Genomic DNA, 27,479 nt, shown 5'->3' on the forward strand with positions numbered 1-27,479 from the left:
GTAGCCCACATTTTACATAGTTAAAAGGTACCGTATAGACTTGTGTGCGCACATCTACTGCATTCTAGAACGGCAACACAAAACGTGCACTTTAATAATACTAATAATAAAAATAAGCAGTATCTTTAGGAAGGGATCGAGCGACCAAGGGAACAACGGAGGAAGGACACGTTGTTATTGGAACTGCACCTTCGCGCGCCAATCACAATGTCCCACGCGCACAACGGCGCTGCGCTCATTGCGACGTCGACCTTTTCTCTGGTAAGTTGAAGACGTGTCCATCAGGCTTTATCTTACGCACATACTAGCATGTGCAGTTCTGTTTGAGAGCGTTTTGGCTACAATCCACACGTTTCTGCCATGTTACTCATTTGTTTGTCAAAGTATGGCCTAAACGTTTGGTCCAAATAGTTAATGAGAGTGGAATTAGATCGCTAATAATGTCAGCTAGCTAGCGTGCTAGCAAGCACGTTAGCTAGCTAGCATAGTCCGCAGAGCTAATGCGTTGCAAACTTGGGAAGGCGGTTGCTATTTTTTGGAGAATGGAGAGCCTCACAAATGACATTTTCTGGCTAACACAATTTCGTGTAACTGACTTGCTAACCTAGTTGACTAACAGTCCTTATAGCTTGTAATAGCATGACATGAGCCCATGTTTCGCCACGAGTTGCTAGCTCATAGCTGCATTAGCCAACTCGGATCACCGGTATACTGTAGCTCGACCGGTCGGAGAAGATGAGGGTTTCTCTAACCTCCAAAAAAAGACAACATTGGATGAGTATTACTGTATGTGGCAATATAGTATTCAGCCCTTTTTTCCTTGTCATTGCAGCTCCAGTCATTGTTTTTGCCCCACCCTTGGATCACTCAATATTATTAAACCCAAAGGCTCTTTTAAGAGCCAACCTCTGTCATTCTGTCTGTCTGTCCTTCCGCCCACCCATCCATCCTTCTCTTTCATACTCCTGCCTATCTGTCAGTCTCTCACTCTCTTGTTTTCTGTCAGTCTCTCACTCTCTTGCCTGTCTGTCAGTCTCTCACACTCTTGCTATCCATCTCTCACGCTCTTGTCTATTTCATCCATGGCTTCCAACATGGACCACATCCGCGACCACACTTATGGAATGTGCATTGGACATGCTTTCAACAATGAAGCTGTCTTGACTGGAGACATGTTGGACCAGGCCTATCAGGAGGGGAGGCGCATTGCACTTGCTCTGAGGCATGAAATTGATTATGCTGAGGACGTGGATGAGCACTTACTGGACGAGGCCTACCAGGAGGGGAGGGGCATGGCACTCCATGTGAAGCACGATGCTGTCCCAACTGAAGCCAGGGTTAGTGTTTTAATAGCAATTTGTGTGGATTTACATTTTCAGTTTCAAAACAGTACCTTCATCATTATTTTTACATTTCAGTCTTACAAGAATTGTCACACACAGAATGCGCAAAGAAAGGTCACCCAGCCGATAAAAAGGGACCATGCAGGACGAGGCAAGCCAAGAGGGAGATGTGGAGGACGGCGTCGAGCCTCAACTGCTGGTAACTCCTAAACAAATTTGAAATTCATTAAGTCTCATTGATTTACTATGTAACTAATCATTCATGTCACTGCTCTGACTACAAAGTGATCACAGGATCAGCATTTATACTTGTGGTGGTAGCAGGGGTGGGGTATGATCAGACTCTGCTATTGCTAGATTTGATACTTTTCGATACGTTGGCAGCCATGAATATACTTGGGCGGCCTGCAAAGTATTTACTATGTGTGGGGAAACCCTGCAGGTTCTAATGATTAGCCAATCAACGCCAAGGATGGGACTAACATTGTTGTCAAGCTGTTGTTGAGCGTCATCATTTGTAGTGTAATGAACATGTGAATAGACTGTCGCTATTTTGCCTTAACCTTCAAAACATGTTAGGGTTCTCCTAATCTTTCTATTCTTGCATGTCTTGTTTTACAGTCACATGCCCTGGTACGGAGGACTCCCAGGCCACGACTATTGCAGGGAATTCCCAGCCAAGAGTGTTTGCTCAAGAAGAATTTGGTAAGATTGTACACATAGATCGCATCATCCTGAAATCTTAAAGATGCCACACAGGGTATCAATTGGCCATGGTATAGGACGCTATACTATTTGGGGTTATATCTCAGTAAAGCACCCTGCCACCATTCATTCATTGCACCATAGACATGTTTCACTTGGTCTGTAATACTGCATCTACAGATAAAATGTTTGTCATTCACCCTGTTGATCCAAGTAATCCTTAGTTTAGATGTTTAGTAATTTGCAACTGATTAGACGTAATTATTCATATACAGGCATGGTACTGTTCGATTTTCAACGACCCTTTATGGCCTTTGAGCACTCAAATGGAAGTAGAGATTACAAGTTCTCTATTGCACCTTTAACATATTCAACATGCTTTTGCATTTCCTTCATAGACCGAAACATGGAGAGGCTGTCAATGACTTCTGGGTCATTCCATACTGATGTGCCTGCTGTGCCTCTGCAAAGCTCCTCGTCTTGGTCCTTGCGTCAGCTGAAAGCCCAAGAACAGTGGAAGGAAGCTCGGCCAGACCACCTGCAATATCTACTGTCAACTGAGGCTGTTGGCCAGGAGTTGTGCTCTATCTGCCATCAGGCTGCTGTTATAAGGTTGGAGTCAGATGTCTGCAGCTCTCTTCAGTTTTTGTAAATAGTTTAGTTTACACACTGTTATCATAGGCTGAATAAATACGGAAGGACATGTCCCAACAAAAGGACATGGCTCAATCTTACTCCCAATTATTCCAACCAAATGCAAAGTTGAAAATATATGGCACGTCTTATTTGCTTATGAAATAATTATCTGTTTCTCTTTGCATAGGTGCAGAGACTGCCTTCCCGATGAGTGGTTGTGTGAGGCCTGTGATGTGTTGCACCATAGAAGATGGCCACTCCACAACAGAGACAGGGTGGTGGATGGCTTCCTCAAGGCCATCCCACCATCCACATGCTATACTAAAGGGGAAACTGGACACTACATCTCACACAAGCAAGGTACATATTCTGTGTTTTTACTCACTCACTATTAAGGCATTATTTTATGTTCTCAAATTTTTGATTGGTAGTTATTTCTGTGAGAGTGTATGACATTAAAATATACATGTTTCTATTCTGTCTGTTATGCAAATAACATGTTTCTATTTTATTTTCTGTCAGCTTCCATTTTACCCACAGTGCGCGCACCACAGCTATGCTCATGTGAAGTTGCTGACGTCACTATGTCTCCAGGCAGAGAAGTCATCCTTATCACCATAAATGGTAAAAAGTTGTCCTTTTATACTTCATATCTGTTAGCATAATGACATGTCATTGTCTACTACTACTACTTCCGGCTGCTCCCGTTAGGGGTCGCCACAGCGGATCATCCATTTCCATTTCTTCCTGTCTTCTGCGTCTTCCTCTGTCACACCAGCCACCTGCATGTCTTCCCTCATCACATCCATAAACCTCCTCTTTGGCCTTCCTCTTCTCCTCTTCCCTGGCAGCTCCATATTCAGCATCCTTCTCCCAATATACTCAGCATCTCTCCTCCACACATGTCCGAGCCATCTCAATCTTGCCTCTCTTGCTTTGTCTCCAAACCGTCCAACCTGAGCGGTCCCTCTAATATAATCGTTCCTAATCCTGTCCTTCTTTGTTACTCCCAGTGAAAATCTTAGCATCTTCAACTCTGCCACCTCCAGCTCCGCCTCCTGTCTTTTTGTCAGTGCCACTGTCTCCAAACCATATAACATAGCTGGTCTCACAACCATCTTGTAAACTTTCCCTTTAACTCTTGCTGACACCCTTCTGTCGCAAATCACATGTCATTGTCTAAATTGTTTAAATATATCACCAGGACGGTTCGACTTGCACATGCCTGTTCATGTGTGCAATATCTGCCTGCAACGCTGGACCCCGGATCTTAAAGATCTAATCAAGAGTGGTTACTGGCCAGCCTCTTCACATTCCCAGACCCTGTACACTATTGACCTCTTCCACTCATTCCAAGACCTGAAGGTCATTTCACCTGGCTTTTACAGGCAAGCTTTTGCAAAGTTGCTGGAACATCGCACTCGGCGTGCTGGAAGAGTTAAGTGTAATAGAACAAATGTCTTCATAATTATTATATTGTTAAATAGACAATACCCATATGTTCATAATTATGTACACTTCAGTCAGGGCAAATCAATGGGGATGCACTTCAGCGGAGCTTCCTGGAGTTCAGCTATTGCTCGTTTGAGGAGGACCAGCTCTGCTGTGCGACCCCCGTTCACCTGCCCTGCCTGTACCCCAGAAATGGTGGCTGTAGCAGCTGATAGAAACTGGAAGCTTTACCGCTTTAAACGATCCAGCGGGTGTGTCTTTTGGTTGTGGTCTTTTTGTTGAATTTGGTCTTTAGGACAACGGGAATGGTTTACTGATGTTATGGTGGGTTTTTTTTTTTCATTAGCTTCGAAAACACTGCATTTTTTGAAGGGCTGTTTCTTGCCAAGGACAGTAAGGTGTCAGCTTTTGTTGACACCATTAGGACTGCAGTGAAAAGCGTAAGTCTTACACCAGCCAAGTATACATTAATCATGTTGTTACTGTATGTACTCACCACATACTAGTGGGCTATTCAGCTACTCCCGATACCAATGGGTATTAAGTGAAAGGAATGTTAATGATGCTGTAGTACCTGTGTTTCAAATGTTTCTGTTAATGCACTGTTCTCACAGACGCAAGGCAAAGCAACATGCGGTGCTTCGCAGTGGGCAGCAGCCAGGGAAACCTCACGGAGGGCCAGTAAACTCGATGAGGAGGGCGTTGAGGTAGCCGTGTGTCGCCATGGCTACCTCTTGAAAGGCCTAAATATGTACCGGGGTGAAATTTTTGCCTACCCTCTGTATCTCCAGAGAGAAATTCAGGCCACAGCAAATGTCAAATTCTTTGCCATGGATGTCACCTGCAAGTACTGGCCATACCTCCAAAAGGTAGTGGCTGCCCTTCCACCACTCCAGGGGCTCTTGCAGATGAGGCCATTCCTCAGCATCATGCATGCCAGGGCTCATGCCACAAAGTGTGAGGTATATTTTCATTTTTTCAATTTATGTATTGTTTTATAAAGAAACAATATTGAGATTCAGCTCAAGATTCCATGTCAATTTTCATGCACTGCTGCTAATATCAGTGTTCAGTCCATTGTCAGGGGCAGGGTTCTCCGGGTGTTTCGTGATCAAAGGCAGGGCCACTGGTACTTTTGATCAATCCAGCTTCCTGACTACATTCATTGTCTCCTTTAACAGCTTAAATGGAGTGGCAGGAATCAGGAGGGAGCAGGCACAACGGCTGGTGAAGAGGTTGAGCAGGTGAACAGCTACCTCTCCCTTTGTGCTCTGACAACAAAATATATGTCTAAAGCAGGTTGGTCACTTTCAGCACTTTTCCAGCACCCAATCCCTACTCATCTCAACTCTACTCTCTTCAACTGTACTCACTCTCACTTCGTTTTCTAATTTTCTGTTTAAAAAAAAAAAAGTGGCATTGTATCTATCCTGAAGTGTGTCATCTTCTCACATTGTTCTATAATTTGCGGTCCATAATGACATCCTCTACTTCCAACAGCCCGTGTGGACATGCTGACTGTCCATGCAATGGAATGGAACAGGCACAAGGGAGACAATCTCCACAAGGCCCTCTCCACAAGATATGTGAAGGTATGTCCTGTATTCATGTTTGTTGTATCATTATGTGTTTGTGTATCTGGTTAAACCCACATGCGTGAAGCAGATTTGGGTGACTGTACCTGACTTGAAATTGATGCTGAAAATATTTCTGTCTTTCAGACTTGTCAAAGAGCTGTGGAGGAGACAGCAAGACTTCTAGAGCTCAGAGAAGAGGTCCATTGCTCAGAGGAGATGGCACTGCAGTGGGTTATGGATGTTCAGGAATGGGCTGGGGGTAAGGATGACAGGAAATCATATCTCTCCCATCTCTTTTTGTCCTTTTTTTGCATTTATGTCTGTACTTTCAGAAGTAGCTGTTATTGAATGCTGAAAAAGTAGTGCAATACATATACAAACTGTGAAGTAGGTGTGCGATTAAATGATTTTGTTAGATTTAATATCTATCTGGTATTCCTTTTACTATTTCCCAATTCTGTAGAGACAACAGATGCCGCCAGTGATCAACGATCCCTGCAACAACAGTCCATTGAGGGGCTTCATCTGAGCCTTCACCACAGAAAACAGAGCCTCTACTGTCAAAATGGTATGGTAAAATTTTAAGTATTTATTTGTATCATATGTAATGGACAATACATGTACATGATCACTTACCCATTCACTACATTGTCAGTTGTTTTTGTGCTACTTTTGTCTTGTTAGACAGCAACAAGCTTCGTCACCGCCTGCGCAAAAATTTGGCGAAAGACAAGCGGCGTCTCTTCGAACAGATTGCCGAATACAACAGGCTGGTGTCAGAGATGCAGATCAATGTGGCAGTGGTCGAGAGGTCGCTGGCTGGACACACTGTGTCACACATATGGCCATGGGAGGTGAACAGCAGTGGTACGTGCCTTTTGAGATGCTCAAATGTGTGTGTTTTGAGACCCAGGGTATAATTATATAGAATATAAGTTACGGAACTATGCCCTGATCATGCATCATAAAGTGACATTTAGCAAGTCAATAGGGGATCTTTGTATAACTTACAGGATCATCAGTGAACATCAGCACCAAGAGACGAGTGCATGACCAGCAGATGCTGACCACACGCCTGCAAGAGGAGAGAAGCATCCTGGTTTTGGAGATGGCCCAACACTGCACTTCGTTGCGAAACCTGGCCTCGGCTCTCAGGACCAAAATTATAAGTGAGGGTATGTTGAAAAAAAAAAACAACTTTGTTTTCCATTCATGTTACTGCCATCCCACCAAAAAAATTTTGCAACACAAAATCAGCAGGCATTGGATTAGATGTTACATACTATCAGAATCCTTACTATTGGTTTGTGTATTGTCTTGTTTTGAATGTCAGCAGAGGGAAGTGAAGGACTACGATGTCTTCTTATTCGAAGACTTTCGGAAGTGGAAGGTAGTTTGCGGTTGGTCCTACACCACTACCAGGCTGCTTTGGGGCCACATGCATCTCTCCTTGGAGGCTTGGATGATGAAGAGGAAAGTGAACCTAGCAGTTCGGAAGAGAGTGAGGAGGAGGCAACCTAGGTAGCCCTGGCAGCACATCATCCCCCACCCTCATCCATCTCCACTGGCTCCTAGTCAAGAGCCGTATCTCCTACAAACTCCTCCTCCTCACCTACAAATCCCTCCATGCCCTCGCCCCCCAATACTTGTCTGACCTCCTCCACCAGTACACTCCATCCTGGAACCTACGGTCCTCTGACCTGGGTCTGTTCTCCACACCCATACTAAGCTGCAGACTTTTGGTGACAGAGCTTTCAGTGTGGCGGCCCCTACCCTCTGGAACTCTCTCCCTCCTGACATCCATGGCGCCCCAACCCTGGACACGTTTAAAACAGCCCTCAAAACACACCTTTTTACCAAGGCTTTTCCCCATTAGTTAGTTTAGTTAGGTTAATTTTCCCCTTTTTTGCTGCTGCCCCCCACTGCCCCTCCCGACCCCTTACCTGACCTTCGGTTTTTTGAAAGGCGCTATAGAAATCTTGAGTTATTAATATTATTATTAGGTATCCTCCTGGGGTATGCATGGTTGTTTGCCTGTGTAACAGGATTCATTTTGTTTGTATGTTTCACTAGATTTTTATGTCTAATTTGCTATTGTTTATTTGTTTTTCTGTGATCACCTGTCTTGTTTAATTTTTCATTTTATTGATTTATTTACTTTATTTTAATATCCTGATTACTGATGGGCTATGAGCTGGGACATTGGCGGGGTCGTGAACTCTTAGGTCTCTGTCTCTTTCCCGGGTCTAGCTGGTGTGGGCAGAGGTTAGTAATGCCAGGAGCTCTATGTACATCCTTTTTATGAGAAGCTAGAATGTTTGAATATCCATAATGTTTTATTTAAATATCTCTAAATTGTCATGTGTATTATAGGTATGATTGTGTAGTGAAAATGTCATTTTACAAATAGTTTAAGCAATGAGTGACGACGATGATTTATGTTGTTGAAGCTAGCTGGCCAATAATGCTAAGCTGGGAAAGAGCCCTGCGATCAAATCTTTTTGCTCTGTGATTACTCTACGCAGATGGGCTCAATAAATGGTGGATGCAGTACATCGGTCTCCAGACTGCTCAATGACCATAACACCACGCAGAGTGAGCTGGTAACACCTGTATGTGCCTGTTAATTGTGAAATAAAGATATTGAAAATACTCTGATCACTTTTTTATTTGATTTTTTTCTTACAATATTGTGCCCTGTGGTTATAAACAGAGAAAATCTATTTAAAGGGTGTAGAGCTTACCATGCTTACTTGTTTCTTACTCGGGTCCTACCGATTGTTATCATTTCCTTGTTTGATTGTCACTGATATATGTGATATATGTAATTGGCAACATTAAGTTTGAAAATAGAAGAAGAAGAACCCTTTATTAATCCTCTTGGAGAAATTCTGTGATGTGTTGCATGCTGAATTGCACCCTAGCATGCATGTCTTTAATGGCAGGAGAAAACCGGAGAACCCGGCGGAAACCCACACAAGCACGGGGAAAACCTGCAAACTCCACACAGAAAGGACCAAGGGATGGGATATAGGCTATATATCCCATATACATATAAATATGATTTCAGCAGTGGAACAGTTTTTACGATTTATTAGGGGATAACATTGATTAAAGTTAAGGCTGTGATATAAGCTATAAGCTGGAGGATGCATAAGTTACACCTCCCAGTCATTTGGAAATGTAGTTAACGAAATGAAGATATATTTATAATACGCTGTTCAGTGCATAATGTTTACTTAGATATTATTATGAAGACGTTGCCTTTGATAGCGTGAATGAGCGTTTCCATTCCTGTGTAGGCTACTTAAAAACATGAAATGACGTAGGTGACAAAGAATGTTGAGTGGGCCTACGGAGAAGATATGAATCAATAGACAATCCCGCATTACGCAGAACGATGTTGCTTAGCAACACGCGCGAGGCTTGGAAGGTCAACACTACTGATTGGCTGAGATTGTTTGCGGCGTTCTGGCACCCCACGTGGAGGAAAGCCAATTGGCCAGAATTGTTCACATAGTTCTGCATGTTTTATGCTTTTAACGTCACTCAGAGGGCTTCTAATGTTGAAACAGCGCCTGTCCCACATTCTCTGGACAGTAATGCACCTTCTCATCTTAGAAACGTATAGAGTGAAACGATAATTCATTCAGATTGTAACCCTAATATACCGTAACCCTGCTCAGCATCTCACTGAACTACAAATATGGGCGCCATGTTGGATGTTTGTATTGAAATTCTTATGGGTGATGTAGTTTATTAATCAAACATAGCATTATCTTCTAAGTTATAAATCTATTTTAGGTGGGAATCTCAAGATATGTTCTTTCTACCAATATATACAACATAATTGCGCTGTGTGAGTTTACATCACTTGCAAAGCCCAGAATTTGATTTTAGGCCATTTTAAGTAGCTAAAATTATTTTTGCAGTTCCCTACTTCCACCCCTCTGAAAGTACATGTCCGGAGCTGTCCAAAAGAGTTTACTTTATTTTGATGGCTATTTTAATTACAGAGCTATGCGTTTTCAAATGTGACCTCTGGTCAGTGTTCAAAGGTCAATATCTGAGCCTAGGGTCAACTCAAATCTTTCATATTTGCAGGCTTTCTTCTGGAAGCAAAGGCCTTTCTGAAAATATCTTTGGTTTGGCTCTAGCATAAAGGAAGCTCAATTTCCCAACCCTAGCCAAAAACCATGCATGGTCTCTCAGACGACAAGTTCCATGGCAACTTGAATTGTCAAGTCACAGGGTTGGAATTTTTTGTTGTAGAACACAACCAAACACATTTTTGGAAAGATCTAACATACACTACCGTTCAAAAGTTTGGGATCACCCAAACAATTTTGTGTTTTCCATGAAAAGTCACACTTATTCACCACCATATGTTGTGAAATGAATAGAAAATAGAGTCAAGACATTGACAAGGTTAGAAATAATGATTTGTATTTGAAATAAGATTTTTTTTACATCAAACTTTGCTTTCGTCAAAGAATCCTCCATTTGCAGCAATTACAGCATTGCAGACCTTTGGCATTCTAGCTGTTAATTTGTTGAGGTAATCTGGAGAAATTGCACCCCACGCTTCCAGAAGCAGCTCCCACAAGTTGGATTGGTTGGATGGGCACTTCTTGCGTACCATACGGTCAAGCTGCTCCCACAACAGCTCAATGGGGTTCAGATCTGGTGACTGCGCTGGCCACTCCATTACCGATAGAATACCAGCTGCCTGCTTCTGCTCTAAATAGTTCTTGCACAATTTGGAGGTGTGTTTAGGGTCATTGTCCTGTTGTAGGATGAAATTGGCTCCAATCAAGCGCTGTCCACTGGGTATGGCATGGCGTTGCAAAATGGAGTGATAGCCTTCCTTATTCAGAATCCCTTTTACCCTGTACAAATCTCCCACCTTACCAGCACCAAAGCAACCCCAGACCATCACATTACCTCCACCATGCTTAACAGATGGCGTCAGGCATTCTTCCAGCATCTTTTCATTTGTTCTGCGTCTCACAAACGTTCTTCTTTGTGATCCAAACACCTCAAACTTGGATTCATCCGTCCACAACACTTTTTTCCAGTCTTCCTCTGTCCAATGTCTGTGTTCTTTTGCCCATCTTAATCTTTTTCTTTTATTGGTCAGTCTCAGATATGGCTTTTTCTTTGCCACTCTGCCCTGAAGCCCAGAATCCCGCAGCCGCCTCTTCACTGTAGATGTTGACACTGGTGTTTTGCGGGTACTATTTAATGAAGATGCCAGTTGGGGACCTGTGAGGCGTCTGTTTCTCAAACTAGAGACTCTAATGTACTTATCTTCTTGCTCAGTTGTGCAACGCGGCCTCCCACTTCTTTTTCTACTCTGGTTAGAGCCTGTTTGTGCTGTCCTCTGAAGGGAGTAGTATACACCGGTGGAGGAAATCTTCAATTTCTTAGCAATTTCTCGCATGGAATAGCCTTCATTTCTAAGAACAAGAATAGACTGTCGAGTTTCAGATGAAAGTTCTCTTTTTCTGGCCATTTTGAGCGTTTAATTGACCCCACAAATGTGATGCTCCAGAAACTCAATCTGCTCAAAGGAAGGTCAGTTTTGTAGCTTCTTTAACGAGCTAAACTGTTTTCAGATGTGTGAACATGATTGCACAAGGGTTTTCTAATCATCAATTAGCCTTCTGAGCCAATGAGCAAACACATTGTACCATTAGAACACTGGAGTGATAGTTGCTTGAAATGGGCCTCTATACACCTATGTAGATATTGCACCAAAAACCAGACATTTGCAGCTAGAATAGTCATTTACCACATTAGCAATGTATAGTGTATTTCTTTAAAGTTAAGACTAGTTTAAAGTTATCTTCATTGAAAAGTACAGTGCTTTTCCTTCAAAAATATGGACATTTCAATGTGATCCCAAACTTTTGAACGGTAGTGTATATCTAAACATATATGTTAGACTTAGTTCTGGAGTGTGCTGTATTTCAGAGAAATAGTGTTTTGAAGTTATACCCCCCCATAGACTTCAATTTTAATTTGCCTCTCACATGGTGTTATTGGAGTACAGTGTATGTAATCTTGCATGAAATACTACAAATAACATATTCAATGGAGCCAGCGATTCTGCTTATCTTGAGTCTGGGCTTATGTGTCTAACACGCTGCCTTCCAGAGATATGGCCTCAGAGTCTCCTTCCCAGGGAACACATTGTCACTAATCTATCGATAATAACCATTTGCTGCATTACAACTCAGTGGTGTTCTTAGTGGAAGTCTCGTCAGTTCTTGCCTATTGATTGATAGCAAAACTTCCACCCAGACCCTCCACTGTCCTGTCACCCACACAGACACAACTAAGCCATAGCCACAACCCTTATCTTGCTGGGGTCAAAAGGTGAAGTAAACAATGAAAACCCCATAGAGGATGGATGGATGGATGGATGGATGATGGATGGTTGGATGAGTGGAAGGATGGATGGATGGATGGATGGATGGATGGATGGATGGATGGATGGATGGAGGAACACTTGGACACCAGCATACTGAAGATAGAAGGCTTATAACTTATAACCTCTTCACCTACATACATATGTTTGGTCTCTAATGAAAGAACCTCTTTGAGGTTGCTTACTCAATATTTAGATTATATGCATGTCATTGTGACATACAGTATCCTAATGACAGAAACACACTGAAGTCTCTTGACGAAGCATGCCTTATAAGATAGGCTACATCGAGCTTCAACGGGCTAGCAGGCTGCTGCGGATCTTCACTGTTCTTTGCTATAGCGGGGGTCATTAAAATATCTATTTAGCTGTCTATCAATATAGCTGTCTGTCAATCTATCTATGTAATGTGTGTCACCAGCGACAATTTGACATGTAGCTATGCAGCCCACGGCGGTAAGGTGCCGCGAGAGGTACCGATCATCGGCGCCCTCTGTAACCGGAGAAGGGTGCTCATGTCCGGGTAGCCTACGCCCTGAGCGCCGGTGTTGTGCCCAAATCCCACTCCCCAACAGAATCTCACTCCCCTTCACATAAGCGGTTGTAGCTCCGGTTGTGGGGGTGATAGAGACATGAGTCCGACACTTTTTTATACGCACGAGTCCCCTGAACACATAGAAACCCTAAGTCGATCGGAGCTTTATCGACCGAGTTATGGTCACTTTTCTGCACCTACCCCTAACCACCTAGCCTGGGTGGGCAAGACGCAAAATGGAGGCATTTGCCGGTGTGGGAGTAGGTGCGGAAAAGAACCTATAGCTCGGCCGAGAAAGCGCCGATCGACTTGGGGTTGGTCTCTCCGTGTTCAGGAGACTCTGGTGTATATAGAAGTATACTGCTCAAAAAAATAAAGGGAACACCTAAAAACACAATATAGACCTCGATGAATGAAATATTTCAGCTGAAAATCTTTATTTATTAGACAGAGGAATGTGTTTAGAGCAAAATAACCTAAGAATGATCAATGGAAATCAAAATCATTAGCCCATTAAGGTCTGGATTCAGAATCATACTCAAAATCAAAGTGGAAAATGAGAACATAGGCTGATCCAACTTCTGTGGAAATTCCTCAAGACGATTCAAAATGAGGCTCAGTAGTGTGTGTGGCCTCCACGTGGCTGTATGCACTCCCTACAACGTCTGGGCATGCTCCTGATGAGACGACGGATGATCTCCTGAGGGATCTCCTCCCAGACCTGGATCAGGGCATCGGTCAACTCCTGGACAGTCTGTGGTGCGACATCGCGTTGGCGGATGGTACGAGACATGATGTCCCAGAGGTGCTCGATTGGATTCAGGTCTGGGGAACGTGCAGGCCAGTCCATAGCATCAATGCCCTCGACATACAGGAACTGCTGACACACTCTGGCCACATGAGGACGAGCATTGTCATGCATGAGCAGGAACCCAGGGCCCACTGCACCAGCATATGGTCTGACAATGGGTCTGAGGATCTCATCCCGGTACCTAATGGCAGTCATGGTACCTCTGGCTAGCACGTAGAGGTCTGTGCGGCCCTCCAAGGATATGCCTCCCCAGACCATCACTGACCCACCGCCAAACCGGTCATGCTGGAGGATGTTGCAGGCAGCAGAACGTTCTCCACAGCGTCTCCAGACTCTCTCACGTCTGTCACATGTGTTCAGTGTGAACCTGCTCTCATCTGTGAAGAGCACAGGGCGCCAATGGCGAATCTGCCAACCAAGATGTTCTCTGGCAAAGGTCAATCGGGCTGCACGGTGTTGGGCTGTGAGCACAGGCCCCAATTGTGGACGTCGGGCCCTCATACCATCCTCATGCATTCTGTTTCTCACTGTTTGAGCAGAAACCTGCACATTAGTGGCCTGTTGAAGGTCGTTTTGTAGGGCTCCGGCAGTGCTCCTCCTGTTCCTCCTTGCACAAAGGACCAGATTGCGGTCCTGCTGCGGGTTTGTTGTCCTCCTGCGGCCCCCTCCACGTCTCCTGGTGTACTGGCCTGTCTCCTGGTACCTCCTCCATGCTCTGGACACTGTGCTGGGAGACACATCAAATCTTCTTGCCACAGCACGCATTGATGTGCCATCCTGGATGAGCTGCACTACCTGAGCAACTTCTGTAGGTTGCAGATACCGCCTCATGCCACCTCTAGTGGTGCGGGCACTAGCAAAATGAAAAACTAACCAAAGATCGGCCAGAAAAGATGAGGACAGGCAAATGGTCTGTGGCCACCACCTGCAAATCCATTCCTTTTATAGGGGTTGTCTTGCAAATTGTCTAATTTCCACCTGGTGGAAATTAGACAATTTACCAAAAGGTGAAATTGATTCACAAATCAGTGTTGCTTCCTAACTGGACAGGTTGATATCTCAAAAGTGTGACTGACTTGGAGCTACATTGCATTGCTTATGTGTTCCCTTTATTTTTTTGAGCAGTGTATATTGGCTCATGTCTCCAGCACCCCCACAGCCGTAGCTAGAACCACTTCCGTGAGGGGGAGTGAGATTCTGGCGGGGAGTGGGATTTGGGCACCTTAACTGAGAGTTAGCATAGTTAAAAGCAACTTCCGGTCACGTGGCTTTGGTAGAACGCAGGTAAACCTTCGGCTAAGCAACTCATCCCTTTCAAGGGCAGATCACTTCACAACTGCATGTGATGGCACATTTACCTCCATATGTGTCAGGGCTGTACCTTGATTGTCTCTCCATGGTCCTGTAAGTTCTTTCTAAATATTAATTGTTATAATTTAAAATATAATGTTGTCGCTTGAAATTGTGTATTACAATTATTGAAAAAGTCAAGTGGTCAATGATTTGGAAATGATAGGCCTCTGCAAATGTGATGTTTTGTCCAGTTGTCAGATAATACTTCCGCCTTCTCTGAACTCGTCGACGCTGTTCATGCATTGTAGTCGTGTCATCCAATCCGTCTTCTTGGGTTAGGGTTCATTGTTTCCACTTCCAAATAGTGTCTCTTGAAACCATTATAGTTACTTATAACCATTATAGTTACTGCGAAATTTGAAATTGACCAGCAAAATGTACATTCTTTGCTTGGTCATATTGGCTCAGGCAACACTATTTGTTTTATTTGATCAGATCTACTACCGGTTACAAATAGTTTCCTCACCTTTGTTGACATATGAAGAGTGCAGGTATTGTGTAGAACACAATCCCTGTACTGACATATCGGCTTTACTAAATGATGTTTTTTGGGTCATTCTACCAATCTATCCCTTCGACATCTGTTTATGTGCAATGTACACTGACAGAATAAAAATATAGCTTTTCAGATTCAATTGTTGCATTTTGTCCGCCTTCTCTTGATGGCACCAGTTACCATGTTGAAAAAATACCACCTATCCACAACAAACACACTATTCATAATAGCGAAAGCAAGGAGGAACTCAAAGTCCAATGTCTCATTTTCATTAATTTATTCGAGTCATCTCGATGTTCTCTTTCGGCTGCTAGGAAGGGGGCCATTCCTCTCCACTGAAAACAAACAAAATAATATCAATAATAATAATAACAATGTGGTATCATTTGTGTGTTGTGCCAAATTCAGTACTGTCCTGCTTGTTTTGTAACTTAACAGGCTAATTCCCACTCTTGTTGGCACCACCACAGACTTGGTGGAACAGCTTTGTACAGCCCTGAGTCTGAGTGTGATGTTTAAGTTGAGTGCTGCATTCCTTCCTCCTACTCTGACAAGTCCAGGTGATAACGGTTTCAAAAAAAAATACTGGGTACATACCATACTGGGCAGGGCTGCCAGTCCACAAAAATCTCTGCTTTGCCCTATTGAGGGGAGAGAGAAAAATAAAGAATGAGTTACCAATTGAGTAAGGAACATTGGTGCAATGTTGGTGTATGATTAATTGTTTCCAGAATTGATACAAAACATGCTATGTCTATGCTTAAAAAGCCTAATAGTTTGCATTAACAATGCTACGTAGTGTCACAGCGAGGATAATATAATTTAAAGGTCTTGCATCTTATCTTATGTCTTTCTAACCTTTCTCACTCTGGTAGTGCTCACACTCCAGATAGGGAAAACCTCCAGCCCACTGTGATAGGAGCACTCTGAAAATAGCAAAATCATACATTAGTAAAGCGTGGAGTTGTGATGACCAAATGGAGACGTGAAATTACAAATGTCCAACAGCTTTCACATTTAGTCTGTTTGAACACTGGATGGCATTCAGCATCACCATGGTATGTTTTGAGAGATGAGAACACCTCAATCATACCAGACTATGCAACAAACAACCACACACTGGTCCGCTTGTACTCCTGTGTGGTCTCTGGCCACTTCGGAGTGAAGTGCTGAAGCTTTTAGTGATTAATTAAGAAAGATTTCATTGAAAAATGAAGCGGTAGCTCGGCAAATGGGTGAAAGAGATGCCAAATGGTTTTGTTAACAGAATGTGGTCTTCTAGAATTTAACGCCCGTGGCAACCCAGATCCACAATGTCCTTCTAATTACGTAATTGAGGGTCCTATGTACATAATAATAAGCATCTCGAAGTATTAGAAATTCGTTTAAATCCGAATCCGTAATATTGTCATTTTTGATTTTGTAATGTTTGTTTCAGTAGGGTTGAAATGGGCGGGGTTATGGTCACAGTTTATGGCGTCATAAATCCAACCAATCATGAACAAATTCACGACAGTTGTCCCACCCCCAACACTGTCTTGCTTGTTGCTTGAAAAACAGTGATGAGTCTGAGTCTTTCTAACCTTTTCTATCTATCTCCCGCTCCCCGTCATGCCTCTCTGTGCTGTCCCCGGGTGCACATCTATCGGTGACAACGTGTCATTCTTTTATTCCCCAACTGGTGGAGAAACAGTGGACCACGTGTCTGGTGAGCCGCGGTGGTGTTGTCAGGAACAGCAGCCGCATATGCAGCGCACATTTCAACAACACATTTAGGCTACACGTTTTGACAACACATTTAGGCTATGCGTTTTGACAACACATTTAGGCTACACGATTGGCAAAGCCGTTGTTCCTCAGCGTTGCACTGTGCCTGGTGGTGGATCCACTTTTGTCTTTTTGAAAGGCAGTTTTTCGGTTTGGCGGATTATACAAACTTAGTGGCGGGTTCGTTACCCTCTTGGTGTAGGCAAGTTTATATACACATACACTTTTAGACAATGTGATGTTGCTTTCTAGCAGATGGAAGCGAAGGGAGGCACCTCACGCAATACAGAATCAATGGAACGACAATACTGTTTTACCCTACGGTGGGAGCAGGACTTCAATGCGCTCTGTCTCTATAGGGCTGGACAACATGAAAAGTAGCTGCTGCCATTGTTGTACGTAACCATTGGATCAGGGAGCTGTCAATCAAATGTAATCGGCCACGCCCACGCCCACCTAGTCTTGAGAAATTGTCTGAACAGCAAAATGAGACGTTTTTGAACTGGGTTTTCTAATAGTTCTGAATGTTTATTTTTACTCAGATTATTGTGGATGCTTATTAAGACAACCAACCCTATTGAACGACAATGACCCCTTTCCCCAGCAGCCATTTTGACGTGTGATAGTAGGGTAGGTGTAACTGATTAACAATCACCCCTTTCTAATGTTTTTTCCTGAAACGACATACCCATAATACCTCATACTTTTAGGCTACAGTCATGATGTTGGGCTCATTTGAAAGGTGACACTCTCAAGTCTTAGGATTCAGAATGATTGTATGAATTACCCTAAATAGAACAGGGCCATTCGTGTTTACCCTGGTATGACATGTTTAAATGGATACTAGGAAAAGGGTCTATAGGAATCAGCAGAATAAACTCATGTTGATTGCAACTAGGCAAACAGACTATACAGTAGGTGAGAGGTCAACGAAAAACGTAAGAGTTATGATCAAAGGCTGAAAAATCTGGTAATACCTTGAGCGATGATTATGCAGTAGACATAGTGAAAACCTAACATTTGTTGGCTTTTTAGCCTCCCTTGGCCTACAGACAACTGTGGGTGAGATTTTGTATTTACAGGAGATGCTTCAATATTTTTAAAATGGCACAAGCATTCAAATTTCAATCAGATTTGCAATTATCAGATGGCAACCTCTTCACTCTGAAACTACAGGCTCTATAAGGCATACGGACACAGATTTCCAAGACTTAATTTCTCACTTCGGTGTCCTAGGGAAACTCATAATTCTTCTATGGTACACTGAGATCAGTTCTTATGTCACTCCAGGTGCCCTGGGGATTGGCCTTGACTAGAGAATGTACACATTTTCTCAGATTTCACAGAGAAATATCTACTCACAGTCTTAACATTCTGTACATACCTGTCCTTTTCTCCCCCCTCCTTGAGGCTGAGGAGGATCTGGTGGAGATAGCTGTGGGTTTGAGAAAGATAAAGTGCTCTTAATATTTCATTTATCATATTAAACTGGTCATCACAGCTGGACGGTTCCTGTGAAGTTTAGCTGTGTACCCCATTAAACCAGCATACTCTTGGAAGCTCACATGCTTCACTCCTAATCAGCCTGGCCTCAGCCTGGCCTCTCTAGATTCCAGATAAAATGAAGGCAAAGTGAGACAAATAATTACTGTAGTGATCAGTGAGGTCTCCCAGTGAGTTTGTGACGACTGAATAAAAAAAAAGAGATGATGAGGTTGTAAACAAAAACATCCTGTAGGTATTCATAGGCATTATAGAAATGTCAACACTCTCTGGTACCTTCTTCTCCCGATTCAACAGGTTTTAGTGTATCCGTTGGTGTGGCGTGGACCATGGGATCCTCAAGTGCCTCCGTGGGTGTGGGTGTGGCGTGGACCATGGGCTCCTCAAGTGCCTCCATGGGTGTGGCGTGGACCATGGGTTCCTCCGGGTCTACAGCTGTCAGATTCAGGGTCACAAGGTCTGATGTCTGTGAAAATCAGAATGAGTTTTATTGTTGCCACGTAGGCTTTCACCTAAGAAGAATTTACTTGGTCAATTAGTGCATTCAGAAAACAATACATTGACGTGTCATAACAGTGCAAATTACAGCGATACAGTGCAAATGTATGTACAGTGATGTTTGGAATTCAATATATATGATAAATAGCGCTTATATAGCACTTTTATCCAAACCCAACCCTCCAATCATTGGACAACCTGCTCTACCTCCTGAGCCACAGCCACCCCCAAGGCTATATGTACAATGCAAACAGAATATCCAAACAGACCTCCTCAATTAAGCTATGTTCATCACTGCAACCAGGGACCCAGCCTGTGCAAAAAGAAGGTGAACAAGTATTCGTATTAGTCACAGAAAAATGATACATTATTTTTGAATTATGACTTCAAAATAAATTGATCTTACCTTCACAGACCATGTCATACATCCCCTCAAATTTTTTTAACCATTGCTTGAGCATTGATTGTGAGCCTGGAACAGGGAAGTAGGATCTCACAGTCAAAAAGCTTCTTTTTGCTTGGCTTGCCGAGGAGAAGAGTGGGTCTGTACCCCACAGCCTGGAGTTTCTCAAGCTGGAATGACATTAAGGATCCAGTATGAAGGTTAATATAGTCAATACAATATGCAATAGCACACTCGAAGCCATTCTATAATAAGATGAATATCAGAATGGCTGTGCCGCGATCATAGGCACAATAGTCAAAACAAAACAAAAATGTAGCTGGACAGAGGGAAATGTAAATTGTATGATTGAATTAATTGAATACCAGAAGGCCTTTTAGGCTACTTCTACTGTCAAGGTTGCAGGACATGTAGTAGCAGAACTACATCTAAAATATGATCATCCAAAATAATCACTGACTATCAGCCCTTCTTTCAATAATATTTGTCTCTCTCATTGACAGCCACAACGCTGAGGCTGTGTATGTTTAGGTTGCAAGTCATTTATACTGCAATAGCTCATACAAAGGTTCTAAAGGGCTGTGCAGATTTGGAAAATTATGAGAATGATGCAGTGTCCATCCTTTGTCAGATTAAGTTCAACTCAATGAAATATTTATCCAAATAACCTACATACCAACAACATGGCTTCATCCTTTAAGGATGCGGTATTGTGATTTTTCTGTAGGCGACTTAGCCTGTCCTCCCGCTTGGCATCAAAATTCTGTAGCTCTTTCTGCAGCCACTGCTTTTTAGACTGGTCCCTCTTGCAGTGGCAACACACTTTTGCTGCACAAAACAAGACACCCTTGCAGAAAGTGCAAGTCTTTTTGTTGGAACCTTTTTTTGTGGGAACACTCATTTTTGACCGACCAACTAAGAGTGAGAGAACGAGAGAGGGAGGCAGACAGACAAACAGACAGATGGATAGACAGACACAAACAGACAGACAGGGTAGAGACGAACAGGCGGACAGATGTTGGAAATACAAGAGTGTGAGAGAGGGACGGATAGACAAAAGAGTGAGAGAGAGACGGATGGATGGATGGATGGGTGGGCGGAAGGACAGACAGACAGAATGACAGACAGAGGATATGGCTCTTAAGAGCCTTTGGGTTTAACAATATTGAGTGATCCAAGGGTGGGGCAAAAATAATGACTGGAGCTGCAATGACAAGGAAAAGAGGGCTGAATACTATATTGCCACATACAGTAATACTCATCCAATGTTGTCTTTTTTTGGAGGTTAGAGAAACCCTCATCTTCTCCGACCGGTCGAGCTACAGTATACCGGTGATCCGAGTTGGCTAATGCAGCTATGAGCTAGCAACTCGTGGCGAAACATGGGCTCATGTCATGCTATTGCTATTACAAGCTATAAGGACTGTTAGTCAACTAGGTTAGCAAGTCAGTTACACGAAATTGTTGTGTTAGCCAGAAAATGTCATTTGTGAGGCTCTCCATTCTCCAAAAAATAGCAACCCCCTTCCCAACTTTGCAACGCATTAGCTCTGCGGACTATGCTAGCTAGCTAACATGCTTGCTAGCATGCTAGCTAGCTGACATTATTAGCGATCTAATTCCACTCTCATTAACTATTTGGACCAAACGTTTAGGCCATACTTTGACAAACAAATGAGTAACATGGCAGAAACGTGTGTATTGTAGCCAAAACGCTCTCAAACAGAACTGCACATGCTAGTATGTGCGTAAGATAAAGCCTGATGGACACGTCTTCAATTTACCAGAGAAAAGGTCGACGTCGCAATGAGCGCAGCGTCGTTGTGCGCGTGGGACATTGAGATTGGCGCGCGAAGGTGCAGTTCCAATAACAACGTGTCCTTCCTCCGTTGTTCCCTTGGTCGCTCGATCCCTTCCTAAAGATACTGCTTATTTTTATTATTATTATTATTATTAAAGTGCACGTTTTGTGTTGCCGTTCTAGAATGCAGTAGATGTGCGCACACAAGTCTATACGGTACCTTTTAACTATGTAAAATGTGGGCTACCAGCAATTCAACCTGTCAAATTAAATAAACAGTTTACAACATTAAGAATTCACATTATATCAATAATACACAGACCGCCCGCTCGTCCACACTATTCGCGAAATAACGTCATTCACGTACTGACGGCTACCATTAACCACCGTTTCTCCATAACGTTACTCGGTTGGACCAAATAAACGTAAGTTTTGCAAGTTGTCATGTCTTCCTGAATGACAAAAATACAATCCATCCATCTATTTTATTTCCTCCAAATAAAACATGTTTGTTTCCACCGGAAAACTATAGCCGGACAACGTAAACCGGGAACCAGGAAGTCGACGCCCGTTATATTGATACGTTCTTTTCGTATATAGTCACGAAATGTATTTGATTAAATTCGTATGTATTTAACGAAAACGTGTGAGACTCTGTTGCAACACGTGGTCACATCTCAGGGCAGACTCCAGGCTCTGGTTGGTGCGCTCCGCCTGTCCGTTTGTCTGAGGGTGGTAACCAGAAGAGAGACTGACCGTGGCCCCAATTCCCCTACAGAAGGCCTGCCACACCTGGGAAGAGAACTGAGAACCCCGGTCAGAAACAATGTCCAGGGGAATGCCATGGAGACGGACCACGTGGACAACCAGCAGTTCGGCGGTCTCAGCGGAGGACGGGAGCGCCACGAAATGGGCCTGCTTGGAAAAACGGTCGACAATGCTAAGTATGACTGTTACCCTGAGACACCGGGAGTCCAGTCACGAAGTCCAGGGAGATGTGTGACCAGGGGCGACTGGGGACGCAGGAGGGCCTTACTCCGGGCGCAGGTGATACACGCCGCCACAAACTCCCGAACGTCGCCTCCATGGTAGGCCACCAGAAGCGCCGCCGGAGGAAGGACAGTCCTGGAAGCGCCAGGTGAAGCGGCCCCGCTCGAGAACCCTGGAGCGGACAGGGGAAGGCACAAACAGACGTTAGGGGGAACGTTACCAGGGCTGGGGTGAGTTCGCTGGGCGGTCCTGACCAGAGTCGATGGCCCAGGTGACGACGCCCACAACACGGGTCGGAGGCAGGATGGCGTCCAGGGCACCCTCCGTAGATGCCCCTGGGTGGAGCCGAGAGAGCGAATCTGTCTTGCTGAAGGCAGCCGCAAGGTCATGATAAATCTCGGGCACAGCGGAGAGGTCTGGAGGGAGGAGCCCCAGGAGGATGAGCGGAGACAGTTCGCGTGGCACGCAACACTCCACCCGACGATCCGAGCGGAGGACCAAGCGATGTTGGGGTCATGTCTCTGCAACCAAGGCCTCCGAGAACCAGCGGTGAGGAGGGAGCAGTGAACACAAGGAGGCGGATTGTCTCGACATGGTTGCCTGAGAGGCTCAGTGGTGTGGGTGATGCGACAGAGAGCGCGTCCATCCAGCGAGCGGGTCTCAATAGGGGTGAGACTGATGCCAGCCTGCCGAGCTAGGGCCCCGTCAATGAAACTCCCGTCGGCTCCGGAGTCGATAAAGGCGCCGATAGGCAGAGACTGCTGACCCCAGGCGAGAGACGCATGGAATAAAAGGAGAGGGGGAAGGCTTGTTCTGGGGCAGAGTCATGCAGCTTACTAGTAACCCCTCCCCTAGTAAGCTCGGCCTTTTGGGCGTGTGGTACAGTCCCGAATGAAGTGTCCACCCTGCCCACAGTACAAACAGAGCCGGCCTCGCATGCGCTGTTCGCGCTCAGCCCCGGTGAGGCGTGACCGAGCCACCTCCATGGGCTCCACCCCAGGGTCAGGTGGTCGTGGCAAGGGAGTGGCCGGAGCTGCTGGTGCTGGCTGGGGATCCCGGAGGGGTCAAGGTGACTGGGGGGTACCCCGGGGAGGGGTGAGGGACTGGCGCTGAGCTCGAGCGCGTTCGTCTCGCCTTGCCTGGAGGCGTTGGTCCATCTTCAGAGCCAGGCCGATTAACTCATTGCAGGTCGCCGGCCAGTCTCTAAAAAGTTCATCCTTGACCTCCTCGCTTAAGCCCCGCCTGTATGCACTCAGCAGGGCCTCGTCATTCCAACGGCACTCTGCGGCCAGGACTCGGAAATCGACGGTGTATTCGGCCACCGAACGAGAGCCCTGTTTGATGGTGTGGAGGCGGGCGGTGGCGTCACAGCCGCCAATGGGGTGATCGAACACACGAATTCCCTGAAAAAGGCTGCATAATCAGAAGATAAGGCGGGTTTCTGGTCTAGGGTAGCCGTGGCCCATCTGAGAGCCTTACCCGTAAGCAGGGACACGATAAAGGCGACCTTAGCGCCGTCTGAGGTGTAACGGCTGGGCTGGTGGCGGAATACCAGCTCGCACTGGACTAAGAAGCCACGGCAAAGCTCGAACTCACCCTCATAGGACTTCGGGGGGGGGGGTTAGCTTGGGCTCTCTATGAGCGGGCCCGAGAACCGGAGCTGGGGCTAGAACTGGTCCTGGGGCAGGTTGGTCCGCTTGAGGCGCAGGTTGCGGTGGGCTTACCGTCACGTCCAGGCGATCCAGCCGAGCGAGAACCTGAGCGAAGGCGGCGGTGAGACGGTTCTCCAGCGCCGTCATCCGTGTGTCTTGTTGTTGGACTGCTGCGTTGAGTCCTACGAGGAGCGGAGGATCGCTAGATCCGCTGGGAGTAGCCACCGGAGTTCCTGCTGGACACGGTTCCATCATGGCCAGATTGTACTGTTGTACGTCGGAAGAGAACCAGTGCAGGGGTCCGGCAGGGTCAAGCCCGTAGGCACGTTTATTCTCATTCAGGGAAGGGAAATGCGGGATGTGTATGGTGCAACTAGAGTCCTGGATGTGGGGTGTGTAAAAGACTGTTTGTGTGCAGGAATGTAAATGACGGGAGAGTGTTTGTGCGTGTGCGTGCTGGTGAAGCGCAAGTCCGGGAGTAGGGGTTCTGCGGGAGGCAGCGTGGGAGCACAAGGGAGGGGTCCGAGGAATACAAGGGACGCGAGGAAGACGGAGCCCGAGAAGCACCAGCACCGGCGTTCTGGAAGGACAGGGAGAGAGACACAGAATTAGACTCAGGAATCACGACATAAGAATTGCAGGGGAAAACACAGCCAAAGAGTCTAGCGATCTACTGGGTAACTACCGTACTAGATGGCACAATCTGGCAACGACTGCACGTCAGCGTCCTCTCTTATAGCTGGCTGCAGATTGGCTTCAGGTGCGCTGATCACCGATGAGCCTCTGGTGCGTAGCTGCGCTCTCAACGAGCGCACTGATTGAGCCCTGCTGGTAGACTCAGGCGGAGACGCGCCTTGCGTCTGGACCACAACAAAAACATTTCTAAGTACCAGACATTTTTTTTTATATAGGTGAAAAAATCAAAGATGCTCAGAATCATCTGAAATGCCGAGAAAAGTGGTTTTTAGCCATTTTTAGAAAAATGCATATTTTGCATATTTATGCATAATTATGTATAATCTTAATTTAATTTTCTGCTATTTTTATAGGTGCCCCTGATCATCCCCAATAACCTCCAAAAGAATCAAGGCCCCAAGTGCTTTAGTTTGGCCGTTTATACGCCCATTTCACGCCGCGGCCATCTTGGATTTTAAAAAAACCAAGTGGTGGGAACTTAGCCACACCCCCTTCTTACTCAATCGGAAATCAATGCAGCCGGGGCCAGCAGCAAACATGGTTTGGACTACCAACCTCGAGCACCTACCGTCATTTACCACAATATGAAAACTAAGCTGGATCTTTTCTTTTTCCAGTACTTTCTGCCTCTCCTGTGCCAGTGAGGAGAGACACACACACAGGGCTGTATTCAAAGAAGCTGTTTAACCACAATAAAATAAAAACATAAGATACATTTAATTTTTATACTGTACATTCAATATTTATACATTAGATTGTCCCATCTTCAATATTTTCATTCTTTGTCCTTTAACTTTAACAACGCTGTTGGTTCATTTTAAACTAAAATATGTTCGGTCAACTGTCATTCTGTTGTAGCAATAAACTGGAACTCGCTACCAACTCAAATCATCAATTGTTTACTTAACTAAGATAGTGATTGCTCATCTCAAGGTGTGGGCTAAAAAATGGGACTGTACTGAAATGAAGTTAAATATGTTTCAATCTATCTAAGGTTTGTGTGCACTATTTTCTTGTCAGCTGAATTTAACAAAGGTTTAAAACAGTGGTCCCTGAAAATTTGTTAGGAGAGCACACACAGTCCACAGTTGGTTGACTGTTCCACTTAGTGAAAGGGGTATGACTCCATCAAAAATGTGGTACTCCTTTATGCGTCCTACAGACCGTTCGACGTGTATTCTCAAGCCAGCAATACTCTGTGTGTCTGTGAGCTCATCACAGCTAAACTGTCCACTTGGGCCTAAAAATGCAGGGATGACAAGTTTTACATCTATTTCATCGAGCAGGTCTTTGATAAGGAAGCCCTTATCGGCCATGACCTCATCACCTGACTCTAAGAAGTCCAGAACACCTGACCTCTTAGTTATCTCCTTATCAGAAATACATCCTGTGTATAGATTACTTACCAGGCTAACTGACCCTGAGGGAGTGATCCCAATTAGGGATTTCAGTGTAGTGTTACTTTTATAATGGGAGTATGTCATGGTGTTCAAAACCTTCGAACTAGCTGTCTCGATGCGGATCTCTGTGCAGTCTAGTATCACTCTTGTGTTTGGGTAGAATTCCCTGAATACTGGTGGCATTAGCTCGTCTACTGCTGCTCTACTAGGCCATATTGGGAGGGTCCCTAACATAAAGAGCAAATAGTTGGCCCACGTCGTACAGTTCCTGCTGACTGTGGCCGGCGACACAATGAATCGTACAGATAAATCCAGAGCAAAAAAGCCCCGCCTCACACGGCACAAGAACAGGAAAAACTGATCAATCAGCGATAAATGCTCTGCATGGAAGCCAGACACAGGAATGTGTTCTAGGTTATGGCTGTTCCTTTGCATTTGAGTCCATCGCACCATGGACTCTGCAGTAGGCTGTAAAGCTAGGAAGAATGCTTTGAGGGTATGGTAATCCTTAAAACCAGTGTAAAACCTGATCAGATTGGGCGCACACTGGAAGCGTTCTAGACCAAAACGCTCACTTTTCAGCTTTTTATTTTCGTCCTCCAGGAAAGCGATGCGTTTCTTTACTGCGTCAAGCTGGTCTTCCACAGAAAGGGGCTTCACGTCATAGTCATGATCAGGTAGAGTCGCCCAAACCTCACTGGACACATGAGGATATGTCATACATGTGGGAAGCAATAGAAATCCACACATTTTCCTGTTATCAAGATGATGTGTCAGAACAGAGCTATCCACTATCGAAAGATTAGTGAATATATATATATACATATTATACAATGCAGTAATCTACATGTTTGAAAAATTGTATTGTACTGACAGTAACAACTCACCTATCTCCCTCATGTTCCTCTTCATGTTCCTCTTCATCTTCTTCCGCTATTAAGTTACCAATGCGACTACAAACAGGAGCAAACATTTTTCAACGTCAAACTTCTGTCTCCCTTCTAATGTTTTAGTCACAGTGAAACTGGTCACCCCAATATTATTTAACTGGCTGTACATGGTGCAACCTCTGCAGGTCAATGCATACAGTAACGTTAAATGTACATGCAACCTCTGCAGCTCAATGCATACAGTAGGCCTACATGTGCATAATGTCTGTTGCAATAATAGCAGGAGGAGTAAACATTTAGCCATACGGCATCTTAATGTGGAATTTAGTTGTAAACATGAGTGCACAACTGTAAACGTTACTCACTCATCTGCTGACTCGGGTGTCACCTCCCCAGCAGGCTGACCACCACGAACAGGAACCCTAAAAATACAAGCTATTAATGGCAGGTATTATGTTTAATTTCATCAACATCCTAAAATCATTTTCATGACAACATCCAGCTAACGTTATTATAGCTCTGCATGACCTACCGTGAT

General features: G+C 44.6%; 1 protein-coding gene and 1 long non-coding RNA gene across 2 annotated transcripts; one reads left to right on the plus strand and one right to left on the minus strand.

Annotated features, from left to right (window-relative positions):
- The first annotated feature begins 254 nt into the window (after positions 1-254).
- Positions 255-8,365, plus strand: LOC130111757 (uncharacterized). The gene is made up of 16 exons (XM_056279039.1): positions 255-261; positions 1,156-1,337; positions 1,443-1,542; positions 1,965-2,048; positions 2,447-2,660; positions 2,872-3,044; positions 4,073-4,121; positions 4,483-4,576; positions 4,751-5,098; positions 5,318-5,435; positions 5,637-5,728; positions 5,858-5,972; positions 6,177-6,281; positions 6,398-6,580; positions 6,727-6,888; positions 7,047-8,365. Exons 2-16 carry the CDS (start codon positions 1,173-1,175, stop codon positions 7,232-7,234), a joined length of 2,190 nt encoding a protein of 729 aa, XP_056135014.1. The 5' UTR covers positions 255-261; positions 1,156-1,172; the 3' UTR covers positions 7,235-8,365.
- Positions 8,366-19,032: 10,667 nt separating this feature from the next.
- Positions 19,033-19,653, minus strand: LOC130107597 (uncharacterized). Its single transcript, XR_008809818.1, has 3 exons — positions 19,516-19,653; positions 19,379-19,422; positions 19,033-19,077 (listed from the first exon to the last, which is right to left on the minus strand). It is a non-coding gene; the product is annotated as an uncharacterized LOC130107597 (long non-coding RNA).
- Positions 19,654-27,479: the final 7,826 nt, after the last annotated feature.

Source organism: Lampris incognitus, chromosome 1 (genome assembly GCF_029633865.1).
Source record: "Lampris incognitus isolate fLamInc1 chromosome 1, fLamInc1.hap2, whole genome shotgun sequence".
Classification (NCBI taxonomy): domain Eukaryota; kingdom Metazoa; phylum Chordata; class Actinopteri; order Lampriformes; family Lampridae; genus Lampris; species Lampris incognitus.

Coding starts and splice junctions, on each gene's coding strand:
- LOC130111757 (XM_056279039.1), top strand. CDS start 1,173: ATGTTGGACCAGGCCTATCAGGAGGGGAGGCGCATTGCACTTGCTCTG. Junction 1,543..1,964: donor GCGTCGAGCCTCAACTGCTG/GTAACTCCTAAA, acceptor CTTGTTTTACAG/TCACATGCCCTGGTACGGAG. Junction 6,282..6,397: donor GAGCCTCTACTGTCAAAATG/GTATGGTAAAAT, acceptor TTGTCTTGTTAG/ACAGCAACAAGCTTCGTCAC.